This window comes from Urocitellus parryii, chromosome 1 (assembly GCF_045843805.1).
Source record: "Urocitellus parryii isolate mUroPar1 chromosome 1, mUroPar1.hap1, whole genome shotgun sequence".
Taxonomy (NCBI): Eukaryota; Metazoa; Chordata; class Mammalia; order Rodentia; family Sciuridae; genus Urocitellus; species Urocitellus parryii.
In genome coordinates, this window is record NC_135531.1 from 52,012,638 (window position 1) to 52,039,637 (window position 27,000).

Below are 27,000 nucleotides of genomic sequence, written 5' to 3' on the forward strand. Positions count from 1 at the left end.
GATCAAAATTCATTTATTTCTTAGTTGGTTGTTGATTTAACTTTTCACTAAAATGCCTAATAATGACCTAATTCTAAGCTACAAACTCCTAGATTTTTCCCATTGAAGATTTTTCCCATTGAAAAATGAACTGTTTTCATTACACATATTTAAAGGAGTCCCACCTTCTAATATTTGATTTTAAACTCTAAATCATGTATTAATATTATAAAACTGTCTCTCCATGTAATCACATTTATGCCATGAACAAAAACAGTGAAAGAAATAAGGCTTTAAATACTTTGCAACATAAATTTCACTGTTTTGCCTGGCGAAAAAAAAGGTTATACCCCTAAATAAAATCATTCTATTTTGTAAGCTGAAATTCAAGAATGTGTAGTTTGTTAAATATAAGAGTACATTAAGTCAAATACAAAAATTGGTTTTTCTTGAATGCATAATTTATTGCCATGACAAATTTTGCTCAAAATGAAAGCTATATTCAGAAGAGTTGCCCCTCAAATAAGAGTTAATGAGATATCTATGCAAAATAAAGTGCAAGCAGTGTAAAACTGAAGTATTCATTCTTCCAAAATGACTTAAGATTAATCAAATGATGAAATAAGACTATAGCCACTGCACTGGGTACTTTGATTGTTTTTCAGGCATCTTCTCATGACTGGAACCTGTTTCATTCTTTCAAACTTAAACATAATAGTCAATTTAAATCTGCTGTATACATTGACTTAAGTACAGTCTCTTCTATTTATAAGTAACATTATTTAAGTAAAGATTAGATAATACCATTTTAGAAAGGATCTGTGTTCAACTTATATTATAAAAATCAAATTAACAATTTGGTACATTAAATGAAAATGTCACTTGCATAAAAAGGACATGTTCTGTTTTCTATAGCATGGTTACAGCTACTACAATGAAATGTGTGTAATAAAAGTCAAGCATTCCTTATTAGAATGTCTGTATATAAAGATTTACTTTAATGCCCTCTTTTTTTCTCTGAGAAGTGACTATATTTTCCAGACAAGGAATAATAATTTTCTCTATAATTTTAAAAATAGCACAATCAAATCACACAAAACTTTCTTGAAATGGCTTCTAATGCAATGATTCCAAAGTGATGAAGGGACCTGAAGAGTAAAGCTGGCTTGCCTTGAATGGAATCCACATAAGTGGACAGGTGTCATCTGGATTGAATTTGTTTTGGGTGATATATTCTCAAAGAAACAGCATGAAATGGAACACACCAGTTCCCATAATTTCATATTAAAAGAATGGCTCCCTTTAACTACAGATGCTAGCACATGAAGGCAGTGTTTTAAAGTGTTTTCTTATGATTCTCTTTGATTCTGTTATCCAGGTACCACTGGCCAAAATAAAAAAATGAGTTGGAAAGTGTTTCTTCCTCTTCTGTTTCCTAGAACACAATGAGTAGATTTGATATTAATTTCTCCCCTATGTGTTCAGTAGAGTTCACCATTAAAGTCATCTGGCCCATAGTTTTCTTTCTTGGAAGGTTTTTTATCTATAAACTCAACTTTGTAAAATATAGGTCTATTCAGGCTGTTTCTCCAGTGAGCTTTGGTAGTTTTTACCTTAGAAAGAATGTCTGTCTCATCTAAGTTGTAAAATATATAGATCTAGAGTTAGTCATAGTGTTTATAATTACCCTTTTATATCTACAGGGTCTTGGGTATATCTGCTTTTTTTTTTTCCTCTTTGTGCTAGAGATGTATAAACCCACCATTTCCCATAAGCTCTCTGCCACTAAGCTACATCCCCAGCCCTCCTCTTTAATTTCTGATAATAGACTACTAATTTGTATATTCTATTTTCATAGTCAGCTATAGGCTTATCAAATTTTATTGATCTAAAAGAATATTTAATGCACTCAAAATAGGAATGCTAAAAACATTAACTTATTATTAAACACTGAAATAAGAATGACTAGTTTTAAGGATCGGCTTTGTTCTTTTTAATCACAACTGTAAATCCTGTTTGATTAGTACTTCATTCTTTCATAACACTTAAACACTAGGAGCTGTGTGTAACTTCGTAAAAAATTAAGATGGATTAGATGCAATATAGGAAATTTAATTTCAGAGGGCCTGTTCTTCTCTGGCCTTAACTATAGGTTCACACAGTTCTTTCATTTTGGCCCAAGTCCAAGTAGATAAGTATTTGTTAGTCTAGTTGGGGAGAAATCTAATATCGCTGTAAATTTGATTCCTGGACCTACCTCTAAACAGGTACACTACTTAAAATGCTGATTCCTAGGTCTTAATACAGTATTTACTAAGTAAAAATTGATAGTGTGGCCCTCATTCTGCAGATATAATGAATTCCCCCAGGTGATGATTACACTGAAATTACAAAACCATGGTTCATGGTTCTTATCTCACAAAGGGGGAAAAAAAAGGAGAAACTTCAGTGTATCAAATAGTCTTTTTAGAACTGTTATAGTAAGGCCCTTATTGCATCAATTTTACAAAATTTTTTAATTACCTTCTTTTTCAGTTTTCCCTCATAACACTTATAAAATCATTACAGGTTAGCCTACTTCACCAATTTCAAGATTAACAACAAAATCCCAGTTGGAATTAGACCTGTCTTATTTTCCCCTGTACTTAAAACCATGCCATTAGTACCTAATGGCATTTCCCCTACCAACCAATATGGCATCTAATTTATAATAAAAAATGTTATGTCTCCTGTTATATTTAAATTGCCTCAAATTAAGGTTAAGCATAAGATTGGCATGCCAAGCCAAATTATAGCAGAGGATTGCATGAACAAGCAATGTTACTACTAGATGCATTTTTTAATCCATCAAATAATTATTACTTTTTAAAAAAAATCAATGTTTATGAGTATATAATTAAATTCCACTTAGAAAATCCTTAATTTAGGGTCAAGCCATTGGCTTATTTAAATATAGGTATATTTGGTAATTTTCAAACCTAAGTTTACCACCAGGGAAATTGTGGTAATTAAGTTGAACAGTTACATATCACTAACCTAATCAGTATAAATAAGGATTTCTAAGTGTTATTTTATTATATACTTATCATAACTGGCCATGCTAATGTTATTGATATTGAACTGCAGACAAGATTATTTAAGAACTATGCAGAATACCTGAGCATCCTACCTTTACTTTACATATAAATTCACATTTTTTCTCTTCATAGCATCCCTTGTACCAAATAACTGCTTTCCACAAGCTCTTAAAGACTCCCTGTCACTCATCAAGACAGCAGCATCAAAAACAGTACTGACACCTATGACATATATTGACAGCGCTTATCAAAGCTAAACCTATGTAATAAGTTTCTTTTCCTGACACGCTTGTCAAGTGACAAATATATTTCTTCTCTACCTGCATAGGATACTTTTTCACTTAGTCCTATCTTCCTGCTTAAAAAAAACCTTCCTGAAGGGAATTAAGAGCTAAAGAACTCACCAATAAACAGTCCTACTATTCAATAAATATACTCTGCTAGTAAGTCTAATATACAAATATGATGATAAAAGTTTCAAAATGGATGGAACCTTGTTCCAGTGCCATACTGACACTTAACAAGGCTACTAATCATTTGCTTCCAAAGGAGTCTGTTATGTTCACCTCTGTTTGTGATAAACCTATTATCTAAACAGAATTATTCTTTCAGAATATACACAAGAGGTTTTCCTTCATTATTCTCACACATCAGATATGGTGCTTTTGTTTTTGTTTTTTGTTTTTGGCTACTATCTACAGTGAATACTTTGGAGCCATAAAACATTTATATTCTGGGCCATATTCTGATCAAATCAGGAATGTTCTTCAGTGCTGCTGCTGAAGGATCTGCTCCGGATGTGATTTCTCAGTTGCTCTATAAGTTCAGGATTCTGTTGTTGTATTTGCTGAGCAAACTGCTGTCCCCTGTAGTAAAGAGGCAAAATAAATTAGGGAATTTCCAGTCATATAATATCCATGCAAAAATAAGTTCAGAAGATGTGAGACTACCTAAAAGAAACTCTTCCTATAAAACAAGTTTTAGAATCATGACTTTCCCAATAGCATTATACATATAGCATTATTAATAGTGTACACACTGACTCTCAACCTTCTATGATCAAATGAAGAAAACAAAATACCCAAGCTAAAAAATGAGTGCCTGGATTGGGTGAATCCACAATAAGCAAAGGGCTTAGGAAATGCATTTATGGTAATATACTCTACTCTTTTAAAGTCTTATTACTTTCTTATAGGACAAGGTGTGACAGTTTGAGATGCTTACAGACATTACCTAACAACAGATTTAAAAAGGCAAAGAAGTTTCCTAAATTTGTGACCTCAGTTATATGTGTCAGAATCATAATAATCATGTTAAAGATCACTCTAAAAATACAGTATTCTAAGAGATCATAATCATGATCAAAAGCAGCAAACGGTACTTGTGGCATCATATAAAACTTCCAGTTGACTACATCAGACACAGATTCAAAAAGCAAACTATCTTAAGCAATCTGGATACAAGTAAAAGAAATGTGCTCAAATGAGAACATATAACAAATTTCTCTAGTGATAACAGATACTGAAAATTTTGAGTAAAGGTATGAACATTAATACATGTAACATGGTTTCATTTATTTATTTTCACTTATTTTTGCAGTGTTGGGGATCAAACCCAGGGCCTTGGAAATGCTCACCAAATATTCTACCACTGAACTAAACACAATATAAAAATATATTTTAGGTGGATATTTGACTTTTATATCCCTTTTATATCAAATCTGTCAAAAAAAAACTTTTTCTTGGGTCTTCACTGGTAAAAATGGAAGATTAACTGCTTTACATATGAGATTATAATATACTTGTATTTAAGATTCTTACTGTTTCTATGCCCTTACAAGTAGCAGGTCACCAATCCTTAGGCTCCTCTATAAATGAAGATGATAGTACTAATAACCCCAAGTAAGAGACCGAGGACCCTAATTTCATACTGACAACAAAGTAAGTAACCAAAAATTAGGCTGCAAATCAAAAGAATAAATATACACCAAACCCTGCCATTGATGCTCTGAACTCCTGAGTAAATCACTAACTTATACCTCAGTTTTTCTACCTATTGAATAGAGATGTAAATTGCCTACTTCTAATTTCTGTCCTTCAAGATTTTTCTGATACTTTAAGATCCATTGGGAAGGGAAAAATGTATACTGAACACATATGATTGCTCTTCTTAAAAGACAGAGCTAGATAGGTGACTCATCATGTCTTTTGGATTCCTGCCTTTCAATCTGAAAAGTAACTCCTACTTATGAACTGTTTTCAGTTTTAATAACTTTAAGGAGACAATGATATTAACAGTAAAAGATTTAAAAAGCAGCAACAGCAGCAAGCCCTTGCCCCTCACCTTAGAAAATAAATTTTCATTACTTCTGTTTTAAGTGAGACTTACGCTTGGATGAGGCTAGACAGGTCAGTTAGGCCTCCAACTCCAGCAGCAGGTCCTCCAATGGCATTTGTCATCATTCCTGACATTCTATGGTATGCAAAAGATGTATCACTGAGATTAGGATATATTCTTAACAAATAGGGTAACTGGACAAAAAAAAAAGCTAAGCCTACATTATGTAAGAGGTTAGATCAAATTGTAGTTTCAAATTCTAAATGACTGGCATTCAGGGAAGTATTAAAATTTAGGTACTGTGCTCAACTTAAAAGACTGGCAAGTAGAAGAGAAAAATGTAACAAGCTCCTTCTGTGTACTTACAACTGTTGAACTTGTGGGTTCTGCATTAAACTTGCTGCCTGGAATTGAAAAATAGTACTTCCCATTAAAGGTAGTCAATAGGGATCTTTAACAAAGATTTTTTTTAAAGGTATGAAAACTAAACCATGTAAGTACTAGCATCCTGTAGAGACTCAGTGCTACACAAAGTAAATGGGAAGGTAAAAATAGGAGATCTTGGGAAAACTGACATTAAAAATATTACAAGGCTAATGAGATTCAATACTATAAATAGCACTATAAACTAAGGCTATTGATAGCAGTTCACTTACTATTGCTGATCAGATCAATTAAACCAAAAGGAAAAATAGAAACTTTAAAAGTATAAAGAATCTGGGGCTGGGTTTGTGGCTCAGTGGTAGAGTGCGCACCTTGCACATGTGAGGCACTGGGTTCGATCCTCAGCACCACATAAAAATAAATAAAGTTATTGGGTCCATCTACAACTTAAAAAAAAAATATATATATATATATTTTTTTTTTTTAAGTATAAAAAAAAATCTCCTACACTTGAAAGGGTCCATCCCAAAAGACCCTTTGGATGTGACTGCTCTGTGTGGCTTTCAGAATGGACTAGAAAAGCCCTTTCTCAGTAGGACTGAGATGAAAGCAGGATTCCCACTTCATGCATGAAGCAGGGCTCTGAAACTCTTAATAACTCTCCAAAACCCCATTTCTTATCTATCAAGCTGACTTTTAGCAGGTAATTTAGAAGGGAGCTTTTAGAAGCTCCCTTCTAAAAAGTCCTGAGCTGGAAATTCCAGCTACTCAATTCCATGGCATCACACATGCTAAGCATGTGTTATATCATCAGCCCTGACCCAAGTACTGGGGATTAAACCCAGGGTCATTTTACCACTGACCTATATATTCCCAGTGTTTTTGGGTTTTTTGTTGTTGTTGTTGTTGTTTGTTTGTTTTTTTTTTTTGAGACAGGGTCTTGCTAAGTTACCTGAGTAAGCCTTGAACATAAGATCCTCCTGCCTCAGCCTCCCAAGAAGCTGGAATTACAGGTGTGCACTACCTCTTTCAGTAGCCCTGACTCAATTTTTAAGAGTCAAAAATATGTTTTTAATCATTGCCTTATTTAACTCCTGCATGGTGGTGTCATGCCCTATTTTGGCACATAGCACTTTGGAGCCTAAGTCAAATCTAAAAAGAATTTCATTTTTATGTCTTACATAAAGACAATAGCATAACCTGAATCCTGAAAGTGGGTAAGTAGGTTTAAAAAATGTCACAAACATTACAGACTTCTTTGCCAGTAAGTTGGTAATAAATTTGATGGTAGGGTGGAGTTACTACCAACGCTCAAAAGACATCCTAATCTCATTGGAAGTGAGTCATCTGCATTTCAACTGCTTTGGATGGATCCATGACATTTATTTGAAGGAACCAAAGATAAATAAGAACTGATTTCCTGCCTTCCAGGGGCACAGGTATGACAGTATGTTTCCTCATCCAAAGTATATAGTCCTCTAGGGAGCTTTGTATGCCCAGGTAACAGCCTATACCCACTAAATCAAATTTACCACACAATGGATCAAAGAATGTATGTTTTCCAAAAGATTCCTAAGTTATTTTGTTGGTTTGTATAATAGAATTTATATATGAGAGTCTGACATGAAAAGTTCAGATACACTTTTTTTTTCCTTGTGGTGCTGGGTTAACAAGAGCTTTACACAAGTTAGGCAAACACTTTACCACTGAACTATAGCCCCAGCAACCCCAAATAATTGCTTAAGCTGAATGCTGAGCGACAAGCTTAAAGAATCACTATATTCTCAATTCTCAGACTTAAATTCTTAGATATATCTTCCTAGGACCAGTTTCACATAAGAAATTTAACCTTCAGTGTAATTGCAGATTCCCATGCCAATCTGACGAAAAACATGGTTTTCTCCTAGAAAAGCACACATGTTCACAGATTTTTATATTCATTCCACTGTGGGGAACTTAGGGGCTTTGTGACTCCATGTCTGTCTTCTTTCAGAGGCAGGTAGACCGGTGAAGCATCCCTGCCTTAGCCTCTGCCCCCAGTATTTCACTACCACCACCACAGAAGCTCCCTTCTAAAAAGTCCTGAGCCAGAAATTCCAGCTACTCAAAGGCAGGAGGATCACTTGAACTGAAGAGTTGGGGACAGCTTGGGCAACATGGCAAGACCCCCATCTCTTAAAAGACTATGGAAAAAACGAAAGTTTGGAAATACAGCTCTAGGTAAAACAGTCAGTAAAAGGAGATATACTCACCATACTAATGAAAGCTGGATTATTTATCAAACTAGCCATGTCGAAGCTCAATCCAGTTCCTGTCTGTGGAAGAGTTATATCTAAGAATCATTCCAACCACTAAAAATTAATTTCAATAAATTATGAATGACAGAAAATATTTCACTCATTCTGCATTAACAACTTACAGGACTAGATACCTCTCTTAACTTCTGTTCTGCTATTTTCAGATTTGACTTATAGGAATCATTTTCAGGGTCAAGATCTAATGCCTTTTGATAACTTGTAACTGCTTCTTCAAATTTATTCATAGCAGTGAGGGCCAGCCTGAAGAAAATACAGGGTAAATATAGAGTATAAGAGTTATGCTAAAGAACATCAGGAAATCACAAAGTCAAATCTTATTAATTCAAATTCATATTATACTTAAATGATTAATATTGTACTGTGTGGTTCACAAGAGTATCACCAAAATTCCCTCTAATTCCAAGATTTTATAAATCTTATTTCTCTCTATCCTTCTTGCTGAAAAGTTTGGTTATACCATGTGGATTGTGAACATAATGCTTAGAGATGACCTTTATCTGCCTTTCCCTTTTTTAAGCCTAATATTGAGGTAATTTGCTTTATGAATGCCTGGAGTGAACTCTGCGAAGATTCGTGCTGACAACCCTGTGGTCATGTAAATCCATGATGCTAGTTCCATTTTTAAAAACTCTAAAATATATCTATGCTTCAAAACATCCCACATTCTTTCTTCCTAACAGTGTCTTTCAGCAACCATAAATATGAGTTTTCTATTTAAAAAGTAAGCTACAGGGTATCAGATGACTATCCTTAACAAGACATTTTTGTTAAATAGAGAAAATTAGCATTCTTTACAACTCAAATAACAAATTATTACCCAGGCACAAATAAAAATTAGTTATTAAATGTTAATGTTTGTCTGCACCTAGTTATAATTTATTTATTGGAAAATTACTTCAGAACGAAACAATAATGCTATATATAGAAAGATAGTATTGGGGGGTTTTGTTTGTGCTGAGATTGTTTTTAACATATTTATCCAATTTTTTTTCTTATTCTGACTTACCTCAGAGACTTTTAATTAAGAGAAACTACAGTATCAACCACAGAGAAATTCTCACAACCTAATTAATTTTCCACCCATCAACCCTGAAAGATACTTAATCAGAGTCCCCAACCTTAATCAACAGTCAATAAATATTTATTAAAGTCTTATTATATACCAGGACTATTGTGAATACTCAGGATTCCACAATGAAAAAGATAAATTTTCTCACGTTAAGAAAAGCTCATTCTACTTGGGGAGGACAGGCATCAAATATGCAATCAAAAAGAATAGATACTAAAGAGAATAAAGAAAGAGCTGCTCAAAAATGCCACACTGAGATGACCTATTTGACATGAAAAAGCGGTTACCAGGAAATCAGGGGAGGAGTATTCTAAATAGAAATAGCAGTAAACACAAAGTCCCTAAAAAAGATGAAAGCTTGGTATGCTTAAAGTATAGGAAAAAGACTGAAGAGGAAGGAGCACAGAAAATAATGTAGAAAGAGATGATGTCAAAAAATAAAATACTTGGGAATCAACTTAATGAAAGAGGTAAAGGATCTATATGAATGAAAATTACAGAACACTAAAAGAAAGAAATCAAAAAAAACCTTAGAAGATGGAAAGATCTACCTTGCTCTTGAATAGGCAGAATTAATATTATCAAAATGACCATCCAAAAGCACTGTACAGATTTAATGCAATTCTGATAAAAATTCCAATGACATTCCTCATAGAAATAGAAACAGCAATCATGAAATTCATCTGGAAAAATCAAAGACCCAGAATAGTTAAAAACAATCCTTAGCAGGTGGCATCACTATACCAGGCCTTAAACTATACTACAGAGCAACAGTAACAAAACCATCATGGTATTGGCACCAAAACATAAGATCCTCCTGCCTCCTCAGCTTTTAACCTGAACACTAGGTAGTTATGTTCTATAAAGCCTCCATGAATTAGCAAATACCAATGGTACAGACTAGAGGACACAGCGACTAACACACAAAACTACAGTTATCTTATATTAGACAAAGGTGACAAGAACATGCATTGGAGAAAAGATAGCCTCTTCAACAAATGGTGCTGGGAAAACTGGAAATCCATATGCAACAAAATGAAATTAAATTCTCTCACCATGCACAAAACTCAACTCAAAATGGATCAAGGACTTAGGAATACAACCAGAGACCCTGTGTCTAATAGAAGAAAAAGTAGGCCCTAATCTTCATCATATGGGATTAGGCCCCAACTTCCTTAATAAGACTCCTGTGGCACAAGAAGTAAAATCAATAATCAATAAATGGGATGGACTCAAACTAAAAAGTTTCTTCTCAGCAAAAGAAACAATCTGTGAGGTGAACAAAGAATCTACATATTGGGAGCAAATCTTTACCTCTCACATCAGATAGAGCACTAATCTCTAGGGTATATAAAGAACTCAAAAAGCTAACCACCAAAAAAACAAATAACCCTATCAATAAATGGGCCAAGGACCTAAAGAGACACTTCTCAAAAGATGTACAATCAATCAACAAACACATGAAAAAATGTTCATCATCACTAGCAATTAGAGAAATGCAAATCAAAACTATTCTAAGATTTCATCTCACTACAGTCAGAATGGCAGCTATGAAGACAAACAACAATAATTGTTAATGAGGATGTGGGGAAAAGGTACACTCATACACTGCTGGTGGGACTGCAAATTTGTGCAGCCAATATGGAAAGCAGTATGGAGATTTCTTGGAAAGTTGGAAATGGAACCACCATTTGACCCAGCTATCCCTCTCCTCCGTCTATGCCAAAGGACTTAAAAACAGCATACTACAAGGACACAGCCACATCAATGTTTATAGCAGCACAATTCACAATAGCTAAATTGTGGAACCAACCTAAATGCCCTTCGATAGATGAATGGATTTTTAAAATGTGGCATATATACACAATGGAATACTACTCAGCAATAAAAGAGAATAAAATCATGGCATTTGCAGATAAATGGATGGAGTTAGAGAAGATAACGTTAGCCAATCCCAAAAAAACCAAATGCCAAATGTTTTCTCTGATATAAGGAGGCTGATTCATAGTGAGATAGGGAGAGGGAGCATGGGAGGAATAGAAGAACTCTAGATAGGGTAGAGGAGTGGGAGGGGAATGGAGGGGGTATGGGACAATTAATGATGATTGAATGTGATGATCATTATTATCCAAAGTACATGTATGAAGACACAAATTGGTGTGAATATACTGTGTATACGACCAGAGATGAAAAACTGAGCTCTATATATGTAATAAGAATTGTAATGCATTCTGCTGTTATATATAAATTAAAATAAATTTTAAAAAAAGAAATAGATGCTGTCAGAGCAGTCAGGTGCCACATAGGATCATCGGAGCTCAGACTCTATTCTAGTTGTAGTGGAGTGACATGATCTAAATTATGTATTCTAGAAAGCTCACTCTGCCTTCTCTAGAGAATCTGCCAGGGTGAGAGGCAGAATGGAGGCAGGAAGACGAGTTAGGAAGTGACTGCAGTAGTCTAGGTAAGATAATGCAGTTTGGACTAGGTCTGTAAGCAAGAGAGTACTCAATATCTGTGTCTAAGATACACTCAGAAATTAGAATAGACAGGACTTGCTAATATATTAGATATGCCAGGTGTAATATGAATAAAGACTGACTCCTCAGCTTTTAACTTGAACACTAGGTAGATGAATGATGGTATAATTTACTGAGATGGGAAGATTTAAGAATGGAACAAGAGCTCTGTTTGAAACAAAATGCCTATTAAATATCTGAACATAATGAGAAGTGGTTGAATATATGAGTTTGAAGTTCTGACATATAATTTAAGAGATCCAACAACATATATAGTTGATTCTCACTCACAGAGTTATGTTCTATAAAGCCTCCATGAATTAGCAAATACTAAATTGTTCCTAGTGAAAGTATAGGGTTAGGTTCCTGTGAAACTCTTGTGAACATTTTCATCACCTGATCAATACATAACTTTGTTTTATATGTGTTTCTGTTTAAATAAACCTTATTTAATATACATTTTTTATTAATTACCACTGAAATCACTGCCACAAGTCTAACTCATGCCTAAACAAAAACTTATCTCACACATGTATTTTCTCCATAAGACACATTACAATCTTTTTGCACTTAGGAACACTTCGGCCTACACTTTGGACCACCATAAGCAGCAAAATCACAAACAAAAGATTTAAAAATACAAAAACAATGTACCACCAAATAGATTGTTTCAGCGTGAGCTAAAATAAAAAAGAAGACTATCATGTTATCTACCTCAGACAATAGCACACATCAGAAAACTCAAAATTTTCACTACTTGTGAATGTTCATAAGTGACCACAGAATCAATGACCATAAATCAATATTGAATTGTGGATTACACATAAATTTTATCAAGAAGGCAAATCATCCATACAGAACCTACAAATAATGAGTAACAACTATAAATGGACTTTAAAAGTCTGAGGCAAGGCAGGCCATGTATGGTGGTGCACACCTATAATCCCAGCAGCTCGGGAGGCTGAGACAGGAGGAATGCAAGTTTAAAGCCAGGCTTAGCAACTACGAGGTGCTAGGTAGCTAAGTGCGACCCTGTCTCTAAATAAAATACAAACTAGGGCTGGGGATGTGGCTCAGTGGTTGAGTGCCCCTGAGTTCAATCCCCAGTACCCCCCAAAAAAGTCTCAGGTAGGATGCAATCAGAAGAGAAGAAGCAGTAGAAGAGGATAAATCCCTGAAAAGAAAACATCATTTTCAGAGGTGAAAAAGGAAGAAGAAGAAGACTGGAAAAGAGCACACAGTGAAGTAGAAGGAAAACAAGGCAAGTGTGATAAAACATAGAGGATGAAATCTGTCAAACTTATGATAATTGCACCAAATAATATAAATGTGGTAGGGTGAAGATACAGAACTGAATACTAGCTCCAATAAAATACCAAAAACGGGTGATCTCACCAACAGAGTGACTATATTAGGGTTATCCAGACTAATACAGAAACCAATAGTACAAAGAGAGATATATGGAAAGATTTATTAGGAAGCATTAGCTCATTATGGAAGGTAGGAAGTGCCACTATTTGCCATCTGTAAACCAGAGGTACAGGAAAATTAGTGGTATAGTAGACTCCAAACCAGAAGATTTGAGAACCAGAAGAGCCGATGGTTTGAGATCCAGGTCCAAGGGCAGGAGAAGATGGATGCCCAGCTGGAGGAGAGAGTGAATGGACCCTTCCTTTGCCTTTTGGTTGTATTTAGTCCATTAAAGGATTGCATGCTGCCCTCCCACATTGGGGAGGGTGATCTTTACTCAATCTACAGATTCAAATGCTAATTCCTTCCAGAAATATTCACATAGATATCCCCAGAAATGTTTTACCAAGGGGATCCCCTACCCAGTCAAGTTGACAAAATAAGCTATCACATAGACAAAAGGCCTGCTGGATGAGATGAAAAAGGAACAAGAGATGATGCAGATGAGATAGGAGGTACAGATAATCATCAGGGGCTTTACAGAGAAAAGAACTGGGATGTGAGACAATAGCTGGAGAGGAACATGGGATGATTCCAGTCTATGATGGAATTCCAGCGATTATCTATTAGAGATGGAAAACTAGTGTTGTAGAAGATAAAGGGGATAACTACAAGTATGACGTCAAAAGTACAAAAGAATGAGATCTTAAAATATGGAGGGAAGTGATGTTCTTAAGAACCCTTCCATTTTAAAAGGCAATCTTTATAGAAAAAAGGCAATCTTTGTAGATACAAATTCAAGTAGATTGGTGGACTCAGAAATAGGAAGATGAGTTGATACTCTTCAAAATAGGTCTATTTTCTTAATTAAGTGTAAAGCAGTATCAGCTGAGAGTCACCATGGAAGGGGACCAGTGGAAATGTGAAGGGTGGGTGCAAAATAGTTGCATGAGAGAATGAAAAGGTGAATTTTGATGTAAGAAAAATAGGACTGTCTACCAGTGTTGGGTACTCATCTAGATTTGTGGTTATGGACAAGAAATGATTCTGCTTGTGTGGTTATACCATCTTCTCCAATAACCAATCAGTCATAAAACAACTAGTCACCATACTCTCAAGTCACAAAATTTGTAGTCAATTCCTTCCTTATATTTATCTTCTTATTAACTCAGAGAGGGTAATACTAAGCAGGAAATTCATAATCAAACCATTAAGAACAGTGTCTCTGATACTACTTGGTACAACTTTGAACATTCTCCCAGAACTTACCCCATCCTCCCATAGGCCTTACTGTACTTTGAATCAATTGCTATTGCTTTTTCACAATCCTTTATTGCATCTGTGTAGTGACTTAATTTGCTTTGAGCAGCAGCCCTAAAAGAAAAATAAAAAGAGATATTTATTGTAAGTAGCTACCGAGACACTAATTTAGATATTCAGGTACTAACAAAGCTACATTTTCCTTATTCCAAATGGTTACTCACTCCTACTAAACTTCTCAGTTATACTAAGATAATTATATGATCAAATTTTTTTAAAAGCTCAGAAAATTCTTTTGAGAAAGCAAATATGCAGGCTTCTTTTCACTCTTTGCTACAGAAAAGATAAAATATATAAGTCATACACTCTATCTACCTACCTACTTACTATTTTTCTAATTTTTCCAAACAGAAAATTGAGACAAACAGGGCACCCGGACACAGAGTGAGTGCATGCTGTGAAGGGCTGCAGATATCACTGTGCAGTCAACTGATCATTTTCATAGTAGGGTTCAAGTACAAATAAAAGCAATACCCCAGTCCACTGACAGACAGATCCTTCCATTTATTCACTTCTGAAACAGACTAAACTTCTTTCAGTCTCCCAGAAGTTCTTATAATCTTGTCCCTCAAGAAAAGGTTTAAAATGTCAAGTTTGGAAAAAGAATATTTCCATAGAATAAAATCCTTGTGCTTGTGAAATCCCCTCAGTAATATTCCCAAGTAGGAATAAGTGACTCACAAGAGAAACAAGGAAGAAAAACAGGAACTCTAAGAAGGATGCTCAGCTAGTCAGAAAGGCATTCATCAAGAATACAAATAAAAATAAATGCTAAAGAGGATGCAGAGAAAAAGGAACACTTTATACTGTTGGTGGGACTGTAAATTAGTACGATCACTAAGGGCATCAGTTCAGAGATTCCTCAAAAGACTAGGCATGGAACCATCATATGACTCATCTATACCACTCCTTGGTATTTATCCTGAAGAATTAAAGTCATCTTGCTACAGTGATACATGCCTGCCCAGGTTTATAGCAGCACAATTCACAATAGCCAAACTATGGAACCAATCTATCAACAGATGAAAAGATAAAGAAAATGTGGTATATGTGCCACATGGTGTTTTATTCAGACATAAAGAAAAATGAAATTGTCATTATGTTAAGCAAAATAAGTCAAACTCAGAAGATGAAGGGTCTTATGTTTACTCTCCTATGTGGAAGCTACAGAGGAAAAAGAGAAAGATGGGAGGTCAGAATCTAATGAAAATCAAAGGGAGATAGTAAAGAAAGGGAACAGGGAGAGAAAAGGGGAAAGTACTGGAGAGTGATATAGGGAAATTATATTGTGTGAATGTATGAATATGTAACAACAAATCTCATCATTGTGCACCAATAAAAAATGTGGCAAGGGCTGGGGTTGTGGCTCAGTGGTAGAGCACTTGCCTAGCATGTGTGAGAACTGGGTTTGATTCTCAGCACTGCATAAAACTAAATAAAATAAACATCCATTGATAACTAAAAAAAAATTTTTTTAATGTGGCAAGAAAAAAAAAGAAGAAAGATTCTCAGGAAACAAGTGGAATGCCAGCAGCTAAAAATCAGTAGATGCATGAGCAACAGTGATCAGGTGCCAGGGCCATGTGTCATAATTACTTCTTATATACCCCCACAAAGCACAGTGCTGTAGCCCCGCTGCCTCATACAGGAACTCCAAGGCCTAGGTCCCTTCTATTAATAAAGGCTAAGGAAGCACTTTCTGAAAACTTATGCTTGCAAGCTTAGAAACTGACTTTCCTTTATGTTGAGTGTGCAGACAAGAGGCCTCTGAAAATACCCCACACTATCCCAAACTCCCTGACATCACTGTCCCCTCCCACTGCATGCTGAGAAGCACTACTCTCATTTTTACTTTTATTTACCTTTCTTCTTCTCCTATAATTTCATTTGTTGTTTTAACTATGTTAAAAAAAAAAAGTTTTGTTTAACTGCCCTAACATCTGCTTCCTTGAAATTAGCCAAAGGTAACTTCTTTCAGGGACTTACCTGAATTCTAGTAAGCACACATGAAAACAATGAAACTGACTAAAATGTAATTTATCTCCAAGTTTTAACACTTGCTGATCCTCAGCATTCCTTAAGTATTTTCTAATCTCCTATCCTTTAAATTATAGATTTAGCATTATTTAATACTGCTTTCTATATCACATCAAGTTTATTATTATGCTTCATAACTACTGAAAGGACATGAAAATAGATTAATTATTTATTAGATCTCCATGAACAGAATGTATTATGTAAAATGAATCCTGGAGAGAAGTGGTAAAAGTAAGATTGCCAATCCTGGAAGTTGAACCTGGAACTATAAATCCACCAAAAATTCTTAAAGAATTAACCATATAATAGGAAGAAAAAGAAAGGGGAACAGGGGCTGGGGTTGTGGCTCAGTGGTAGAGTGCTCGCCTAGCACGTGCAAGGCCCTGAGTTTGATCCTCAGCACCACATAAATAAATAAAGATACTGTGTCCAACTACAACTAAATAATAAATACTTCAAAACAAAAGAAAGGGGAACAGATAGTTCTGATCAACAGGACAGTTCCTTGGGAATTTCTCCGTACAAAGGTGCCAATCAAAGATCACCCAATAGATAAGGTGACACCCTGCTCAAGGGAGATTCTATGCCAGCCACGAAATTCATTAGTTCATAGGCTCAGGTGCAAATGCTGCCCTGAGGTAGAGAGTTACGGGCATAAGCTGATAAGCTCTAATGGGGCTGTTTTACCCACAACTTCAGTTTTGTTTATCTTAAAGAAGGTTTCTCACAATAAATCCTTTTGATGTTTAAACCTATATAATAAATGTTCTGAGCCTGCTTATAGTCAGTCTTCTTCCATCAGAAGTTTGGCTGATCCACTGGGTTCCACTTTTTTTGTACTTTTGTGTGTGTCTCTCTTTTTCCCAATCCCCTCACCATCTGGTTTGGGAAAATGAATAACCATCTGTGGGCCGTTACACTGAGGAATTCCCATAGAGGCAGGCCTCCGCAGAGCAGATTAACAACACATGAGTCTGGGTCACTTATATTCCCCATCTAATGCAAGTACTCCAGGCCTATATGCATTTATTAAAGTTATATTGTGTAAAATTAACAAGCTTCCAGACAAGTTGAGGTTTTCCTTTTAGAGCAGTTTAACTCTGGGAAATTTTTCAAATCCAGCCTTCACCAGATTATAGACATGTCAATGGCTGACACACGCATACAAACTCCCAAAAAATAGATTTCAAAAGAACTCACACTGGTCTGGGAGTGTAGCTGAAAGGTAGAGCACTTGCCCAGCATGCAGGGATCCTGAGTTCAATCCCCAGCATTAGGGGAAAAAAAAAAAAAGCCATGAATCATACTTACGCCCAATTCGGCTTTCTAAATTACAATACATTCAGAACCAAAACTGTGTATCATAGCAATAATAGGGGAGGAATGAGGTGTTGGCTCAAGACCAACATCTCTTCCTTGGATGATTTTATATTTTGGTCCACAGAGCCAGGAAGATGTCCTGGAAGCTTTCAAATCTACTTGGCTATTCCACCTGCTGTTTGAGTTGCCTAAGGAACATTTCTGAAAGTAGATTAATGTCTTAAATCTTGCCAACTCAGGAAGTTGAATCTGTGATTACAAACCTACCAAACCAAATTTCTCCTATGAAGTAACAACATTACTGGGAAGAAAGGAGGAGTTAATAGCCTAAGCTTTAAGACAGGTTTTTAAAAATGATTTTATTATACCTAAGTACAGACCCTGGGAGAGGGACTTGTACAGCTAAGTATGCAATCTATATGAAGTCCAGATCCTATAGGAAAGGCAATTCTGACTCCTTATTCACAGGCCTTGAATCTGATATATCATGGACATCTCATTCTGTATATCTGCAAAAGGTGATTGTGTAGAACTGCAAATGCCCAGTCTCATTTCTTTCTGCTAAGGATCTTTTATTCCAATCAGTGTATGTGGCTACACACATGCATATAAAAGGTATGAAGGGTAAAGGTATCAAAAAAAAGGATGGAGGTAGGGACATTCTGAAAAGGGTACACAGAGAAACAATGACGTGGCTTAAAACAACAACAACAACAAATCTCTAACTAAATATGTACTAAATGCCTTCAAGAAACTAAAAGGAATTACTTATATTTTGATAACTGAATTTGATTTTTAAAAATATAATCAGAAATCAAATTCTAATACATACAATTTACCATACTCTCAATGTTATATACCAAAAGTTTTCAAAGGGAACAATAAAACCATGTGGATTGTATTTTAAGCCATTAATGTATAAATACATTCTGAATTTAATGTTGACTTTATGTATTTCTATTGTATTTCTTTGCTTAATTTTTTTTTCAGTGCTGGGGATCAAATTCAGGGCCTTGAACATGCAAGCAAGTAAGTACTCTACAACTGAGTTACACCTCCAGCCCTGCTTAATTAAATTTTATCGTTAATAAATGTATATTCATGCCCTAATACACTAATCCTCATTCTAGCATTCTCACACACATCATTAACATACATAAGACTATCTAAGAACAAATAAATAAAATCTAAAAAGATTTATCAAGTCTAAGATGAATAATAAAACCTTAATGTGCCAGGTGCAGTGATACACCTGTAATCCCAGCCGTTTGGGAGGCTGAGGCAGAAAGATCTTGAGCTCAAAGCCAGCCTCAGCAATTCAGCAAGGCCTTGTCTCTAAATAAAATATACAAAAAAGTGTGGGTGGGCTTGGGTTGTGGTTCAGTGGTTGAGTGCCCCTGTCCAACCCCTGGTATCATGAAGAAAAAAAAACTTAACTATGTACCTAAATCCAGGTATAAATTAAGGATGGCAATGTGTTCCACCCACTTTGCACAGAATCTCAGAGCAACTGGGGACCATTTATCTGATCTGTTAATGCCTGCTGTATCACCTCTACCTCAAAACTCTGTGGGAGCCAGGAGAGGTGGCACACACCTGTAATTCCAGCAGCTCAGGAGGCTGAGGCAGGAGAATGGAGAGCTCAAAGACAGCCTCAGCAATTTAGAGAGGCCCTAAGCAACGGATTGAGACCCTGTCTCTAATAAAATATAAAAAAGGGCTGGGGATGTGGCTCAGTGGTTAAGTACCCCTGAATTCATCCCCCTGGGGAAGGAAGGAAGGAGGAAAGAAGGAAGGGATGGAGGGAGGGAGGGAGGACGGAAACCTCTGTGGGAATGACTGGAAACTTACAACATAATGAAGCCACTTAGAACTATCTATACAACCTTAGAGCAGATAGCTCTGTCTCCCTCTGGTAGGGCTCACCTCCATCGTCAAGACAATACCAAACAAGTATAATTACTGTTGGCATGCAACTGAAATTCTCCATGTCTCCTGTCCTTCATCCCATTACCATTGCACTAATTCTTCTCCAGATGAAATATTTCTTCTTTATTCATTGAATTAGTATATCTATCATTGATTTCCTAATGCACACTTTTAATAATAGATATGGCAATAAGCAAAATAACACTTCTGTCCTGAATAGTGCTTATGGCCCATTGGGAGCAAGAGGCAGGGTTTAGGAAGAGAGAAAAGGTTGAAAAACTACAAAGAAAAGGTGGTTTTGAGTATAGTTTTCTGTCAGTCTTTCTTCATATGCAGGTCTGAGGGGCTTACTTTTCTAACTGATGTTATAAGCTTTTTTAATGCTTATTAAAAGATAACTGTACAGTCCTTTGGTTCAGTTAAAGAAATTCAATTACAAAAATAAAATATTTAACAAACCTGTTTTGGTAGTTCATGTGAAAAGAGGAATGGGTCTATTTGACTGAATATACAATGCAAAGTAATGCATGACAAGGATGATCATTAAAAGAACAGATATGGAATATAAAACTCCCAAATAATTAAAATGAAAGAAATGAAGATTCTTTCCAACCAAAAAAAGGCAGGAGAAGGAGAAGCCAAGTGTGGCGAGGGGAGCATGCTTTAAAAACATAAGAAAGCAAAAAACAATTCAAATTTATCAGTAATCACGAAGTTGCCTATGGGAAACGGAAATTCTCAGCTTGGATACAAGATATCACCAAAAACATAATCATGTACAGGTAAAGTTAAAGGAACAGAAAAAGACAATCAGATGAAATGAAAGCCAAAGCAAAACCAACAAACAACAACAACCAAAGAAACCCAGCCAGTATAGAACATTAACATCAGACAAAAGGCAAAGAACCTTGCTAAATATAGAGTCAGTACTGATCATCCTTTAACTTTATGTGAAACATTTCCATGGTTCAGAAGTAAAAAACTATGTTAAAAGTCTCACTCTCAACTTCTAGGAGATAGGTACAAATGCAGTGGGTTGGATAGAAACAGGAACAAGACTTCAAAAAGAAGAAAAAGAAAACCTTCAAATTGATAAAACAGAAACAAATAATCCTAATTTTAAAAGAAAGAACTCAAGCAACTTTCAAGTATAGTATTCTGAATATATATCCTGAAATGTATTCTAAGAACAAAAAGAAAAATTACAAAGAAATTCTCAACTTCACCTAGTAGGCTTGTTAGTGGTGTAATACTGGTATTATGATATCAGTTGAAGGATACTGAATGACAGAGCAAATGAGTATTCTGGTGTTGTTGGACAACAGGGTTTTCAATCCAGGAGAAGGACAACAGAAATAGAATGACACTGGAATGTGAATTAAAGTTGTCTGTCTAAACTGATGACTTTTCAAAAAATATATTGCCTACGTCAGTCCACCGAAAAAAAAAAACCTAGAAGCAATAATATTTCAGTACCAATTATCATGTCTTACTACCAGATATTGGTATATAAATGCTATTCTCCACTGAAAGGAACACAGGGTCATTAGAGAAATAACTGAGCTCAGGTCTAAGGCAAGGAAAATACAAGGCAAACATAAAATATCCTGTTGTCTCAGAAAGCAAGAAAGTGTTTTTAAAAAATGTGAATGGAGTTGTGGCTCAGTGGTAGAGTACTTGCCTAGCATGTGTGAGGCACTGGGTTCAGTTCTCAGCACAGCATATAAATAATGAAATAGAGGTCCATTGACAATTAAAAAATATTTTTTAAATGTGAATATGTACATATGTAATTATGTATATGTAGGTATATGTGTTGTATATACACACATATTTCAGCAAGAAAATTATATATATACACATACACACACACACACACACACACACACACACACACACTATATACATATGTATACATGTTCAAACATATACTCACATTCCCCAACAGAGAGAAAAACAGAAAGAGGAAGTAAATGTGACAAAATGTCACCTGTTGTTGGTTATTAGGTAAATGTATATGAATATTTGTCTCAATAATTCAAATAGATTTTTAATAGGTGTAAACTGGTTTAAAAAAAAACACACAAACATGCTGCCATGTGACTATTTCATCATTAGAGACCAATCTCCCTTTTAAACTTCACTGAATCAGTACACCTCAAATTTTTGTTGAATACCTTTGATATGCTAGGCTCTGAGCCCAAACTCACTATAAAGAGATGAAAAGAATATCCTCTGCCCTCCAACCTTCCATAGTCTAACAGAGAAACAAGATAAGTAAATAATAGTATAGTAAATACAACCAAGAAAGTATCAAAGGAAGACCAGAGCAGAGAAAGGTATGGTCAGCCCTATGTAGAGCCATCCAACAGGAATTTCTGTGACAGAGAAGTTCTTAAACCATGCTATCCAACACAGCATTCCCTACCACAAGTGACTAATGAGCACCTGAAATGTGCTAGTGCCACCGAGAAACTGTTTCCTTTTATTACATTTTAATTTATTTAAATTTTATTACATGTTAATTGATTTAAATTTAAATAGCTACATGTTCCTAGGGACTACCATATTGGACAGCACCACACCATAGGACATGAAAAAGAAAGCTGTAGGGGCATGGTCAGGAGGCTGGAAGAGGAGAAATTAAGAACATCTTCCCCGGAAAAGCAATACCTAACAGATTTTGAAGGATGACTAGCAGTACAACCAATTAGATTAGTTGTAAAATACTGAAGGCAGAAGGGAAAGCACATAAAGCATGGAGAATGTCGCACCATAGTATTCTTAAGAATCAGGAAGTTTGATGCTACATGTGCATAGGTAGTACAAGAGGAACGGAGTAGGAGAAAAAGTGAAGATGACAAATTTAACAGAAAAGAAAAAGGGTAGATATGTGGGTGTGGGTGTGTGTGTGTGTGTGTGTGTGAGAGAGAGAGAGAGAGAGAGAGAGAGAGAGAGAGAGAGAGTTTACATTTGGTTTATAGAAATGTGAGGCTACTTTAAGTCTCTGTTGCACTCAGTTAGCAAAAGAACCTGAACTAAAGGAGAAGGAAACAAATCAGCTATTTGAGAGGTGGATGAACAAGGGAAGCATAAAGGAAGATGCCCTGATCTCTGTCTTCAGATACTCACAAGAAGAGAGAAATAAAACCAGGAGGATCAGATTCAGAAAGAGGGTGGGTGGGAAGAAAGAGGATGACTGAGTTTCAATCTTGACAGCTTTAGATCACAAATGGCAAGCTATGGTGAAAGCAGATTTATGCAGCTCACGAAAGGAAGGGGAGAGGCGGCTGAGACTTGGAGGGAGGCCTGGAAAGCAAAGAGAATACAAGCTAGATTTGAGTCTCTTGTGAGATGAAGCCGAACATGCTGAGGTCTGAACTGAATAACAATGTAGTCTGTCCTCTGCCTTTGATCTCTGGTTATCAGGGCATAACTAATGAAATTCCAATAGAACAACACAGTCAGAAGCTCTGTATTTTTAGGCACCCTTGCTTTCTCTATTTTATTAAAACAAAAGCATGAATAGTCTTCTATTTTTAAACAAAATTAGGTGGAAGAAAAGTTACAATTACCTCACATGTGCCCTATCACCCATAAATAAACTGTAACAAAAACATATTCCTACAACTGAAAAAAAGGTTATACTGTTTTTGAATGAAACAAATATTGGACATCTGGGACTATGCTAGGGCCTTTATCACTCCTTATAACATCCTTTGAAATAGTTAGTATTACCCTTGTTTTACAAGTGAGTAAATTCAGGTTTAAAAACATTGAGTGCCCAAGAGCACACAGCCAGTAGACAGCAGAACTAAGATCCAATCCAAGTTCAACAAATAAAGTTTAAAACCCATGAAATGACTGACCGGACTGCTCACACAGAAGTAGGAAAACAAAATACAAAATCATGAGGTCTCTACTCCCTTCTTTCTCAGAGCTAAGAAGGCCATATGTTATACTCTCCAATCTTTAATGTCTTCCCATCTTTTCTACCTATCCAAGTTCTACCTGCTCTTCAAAACAGTTCCATCTCTAGTTCCATATCACCTGAGAGGCCTTCTAAACAAATTCCCCCCATCATGTTCTCTTTCTTGTGTATTTTTTTTTAAAACTGGAATTGAACCAAAGGCACTTTACCACTGAATTATATCCCTACCCTTTCGAAGTTCTTATTTTAGGACAGAGCCTCACTAAGTTGTTTAGGGCCTCAATAAGTTGCTGAGGATGGCCTTGAACTTGCAATCCTCCTGCCTCAGCATCCTGAATTGCTGGGATTATAGGCATTGCACCACTATACTCAGTTTCTTTCTTGTGTATCTTTTATTCCATTTATTGCTTAGGTCATTGAATTCATTCATCCTAGAAGCACAATTCTACTGTGGTTGAAGTAATATACTCAGCACTGAGGTTGTAGAAAAGAAATAAAACACCAAATTTGTATGGGAACAGAAGACATAGAAAATTGCTGTTCATTTCACACTATGAGGTAATTGAAAATACTTTAGTTGTTTGTTACTTTATGTAGGTAAGTATTAATGTGGATATCTGGTTGATTCAACATCACTGAAAATTTCTTATATTCCTTTTATACACTTCGTTCATCCAACAAAAAACTGGCTGAATTCCATTAAGGCACAGTGCTAGGTGCTTTAGGGGATATAAACAAATATAAGCTCTAGTCTCTTCCCTTCCCTGAAGAAAAAGAACAATATGCATATAAAATAAGGCAGAATATATCAAAAACCTATATAAGTGTTACACATTATAAATACTTAATGTCTAGAAAAAAGGCAAAATACATAATTAGTTCTTAAGAAGTGTTCAGGTATTCTGAAGCATCAGTAAGATCCTTAAAGGCCAAAATAGAAGATACGTATTAGAAAATAAACAGTTGTGCAAAAGAACTGTGCCAAATGATCATTTTCTAACACATAAAAAAGTCACTTCTATAAAAAGTAAACTGTAGTTCATCCTAGTGAGCTTAGAATGTGGAAAATATTTTAATTAGAAATATAACTGGGAAAAATTAAAATTAAAAACAAGATTTAGATCTGCTTTCTGAGCTTCCAATTCTCAGCAGGCATCTGGCCAGGAAAAATGGCAAGGGGGTAATTGGCAAGGCTACAGGCTAGTGAAATATTTATAGATACAAGAGGCTCAAAAAAAAAAAACTCAAAAGGATACTGAAGTTCTACTTAGCATGTATATGAGATATACAAGTAAGCTTTTCTAATTATTTAATATTAATTAGCATGCACTATTACTGTATTCCTCAGGGGAAAAGATACTATTTAAATGCAAAAAGGAGCATAATTATGGATTCCAGTTTAACAATAATTAAATAAAAAGCAAAGAGAAATATTGCCAAGAATCTCTTCCAATATAGAGTTAGTAGACTAAGACTATTTGTGAACTCTAATCTCATTAAAATAAATTATTTGTTTAGGCTTAGATGTTTCATGTTCACAGTTAAAAGTATATGTCTTGCTGTGCTCTATAAATGAGAAATTTTCTGATAACATTTATATGGGGTCATAACATTTCAAGATACTCTTAAATGTATTCATTTCAGTTTCATATGCTAAATTAAAACATATATATCTGATTACAGAGATAGAAATCAAACATTAAGCCACAACTTGGGGACTTCATTTCCTCAACTTACTTGGACTTCCTATTTTTCTGGGATAGAAAAATTAACAAAGGTAATTTTTTTTTAACAAATAAGATTTAAGATTTCCATTTTTTTGATGTGTCTTTGCCTGGCTTTGGGATCAGGGTGATATTGGCCTGATAGAATGAGTTTGGAAGTGCTCCCTCTTTTTCTATTTCCTTAAATAAATTGAAGAATATTGGTATCAGTTCTTCTTTAAAGGTCTTGTAGAATTCGGCTGTGTATCCATCCAGCCCTAGGCTTTTCTTGGTTGGTAGACTTTTGATGGCATCTTCTATATCATCACTTGAAATTGATTTATTTAATTATGTATATCGTCCTGATTCAATTTGGCAAATTACATGACTCTAGAAATTTGTTGATGTCTTTGATATTTTCTATTTTAATGGAGTACAAATTCTCAAAATAACTTCTAATTATCTTCTGTATTTCTGGAGTGTCTGTTGTGATATTTCTTTTTTCACTACGTAAGTTAGTTATTTGAGTTTTCTCTCTCCTTCTCTTTGTTAGCATGGCTAAGGGTCTCTCAATTTTTTTTATTTTTTCAAAGAACCAACTTTTTGTTCTGTCAATTTTCCCAATTGTTTCTTTTGTTTCAATGTCATTGATTTCAGGTCTGATTTTAATTATTTCCTGTCTCCAATTGCTTTTGGTGTTGATTTGTTTTTCTTTTTGTATGGCTTTCAGATGTAATGTTAAGTCACTTATTGACTTTTTCTTCTTTTAAGGAATGAACTCCATGCAATGAACTTTCCTCTTAGAACTGCTTTCATATTGTCCCAGAGATTTCTATATGTTGTGTCTGTGTTCTATCAGACCTTAAACTATACTACAGAGCAACAGTAACAAAACCAGCATAGTATTGGCACCAAAACAGACTGGTATACCAATGGCACAGACTAGAGGACACAGCGACTAACACACAAAACTACAGTTATCTTATATTAGACAAAGGTGACAAGAACATGCATTGGAGAAAAGATAGCCTCTTCAACAAATGGTGCTGGGAAAACTGGAAATCCATATGCAACAAAATGAAATTAAATTCTCTCACCATGCACAAAACTCAACTCAAAATGGATCAAGGACTTAGGAATACAACCAGAGACCCTGTGTCTAAATGAAGAAAAAGTAGGCCCTAATCTTCATCATATGGGATTAGGCCCCAACTTCCTTAATAAGACTCCTGTAGCACAAGAATTAAAACCAAGAATCAATAAATGAGATGGACTCAAACTAAAAAGTTTCTTCTCAGCAAAAGAAGAAATCTGTGAGGTGAATAGAGAGCCTACATCTTGGGAGCAAATCTTTACCCCTCACATCAGATAGAGCACTAATCACTAGAGTATACAAAGAATTCAAAAAGCTAAACACCAAAAAAAAAATAAATAAATAACCCTATCAATAAATAGGCCAAGGACCTGAAGAGACACTTCTCAGAAGATGATGAACAATCAATCAACAAACAAATGAAAAAATGTTCATCATCACTAGCAATTAAGGAAATGCAAATCAAAACCACTCTAAGATTTCATCTCACTTCAGTCAGAATGGCAGCAATTATGAAGACAAACAACAATAAGTATTGGTGAGGATGTGGGGAAAAACTTATGGAAAGCAGTAT

At 35.3% G+C, this 27,000-nt stretch overlaps 1 protein-coding gene across 6 annotated transcripts in view; it reads right to left on the reverse strand.

Annotated features, from left to right (window-relative positions):
- Positions 1–418: 418 nt before the first annotated feature.
- Sgtb (small glutamine rich tetratricopeptide repeat co-chaperone beta) overlaps positions 419–27,000 on the reverse strand; it is a 45,643-nt gene continuing 19,061 nt past the window's right edge. For 3 of the 6 annotated variants that reach the window (XM_026390826.2, XM_026390827.2, XM_026390828.2), the window contains exons 6-11: positions 14,363–14,467; positions 8,197–8,335; positions 8,030–8,092; positions 5,760–5,797; positions 5,445–5,528; positions 419–3,922 (exon numbers count right to left, since the gene is read on the reverse strand). In XM_026390826.2, coding sequence (XP_026246611.1) covers positions 3,811–3,922; positions 5,445–5,528; positions 5,760–5,797; positions 8,030–8,092; positions 8,197–8,335; positions 14,363–14,467 — 541 coding nt within the window. In that variant the 3' untranslated portion in view covers positions 419–3,810. The remainder of the gene's footprint in view (positions 3,923–5,444; positions 5,529–5,759; positions 5,798–8,029; positions 8,093–8,196; positions 8,336–14,362; positions 14,468–27,000) is intronic. The other 3 variants (XR_013343796.1, XM_026390829.2, XM_026390831.2) reach the window with 3 other exon arrangements.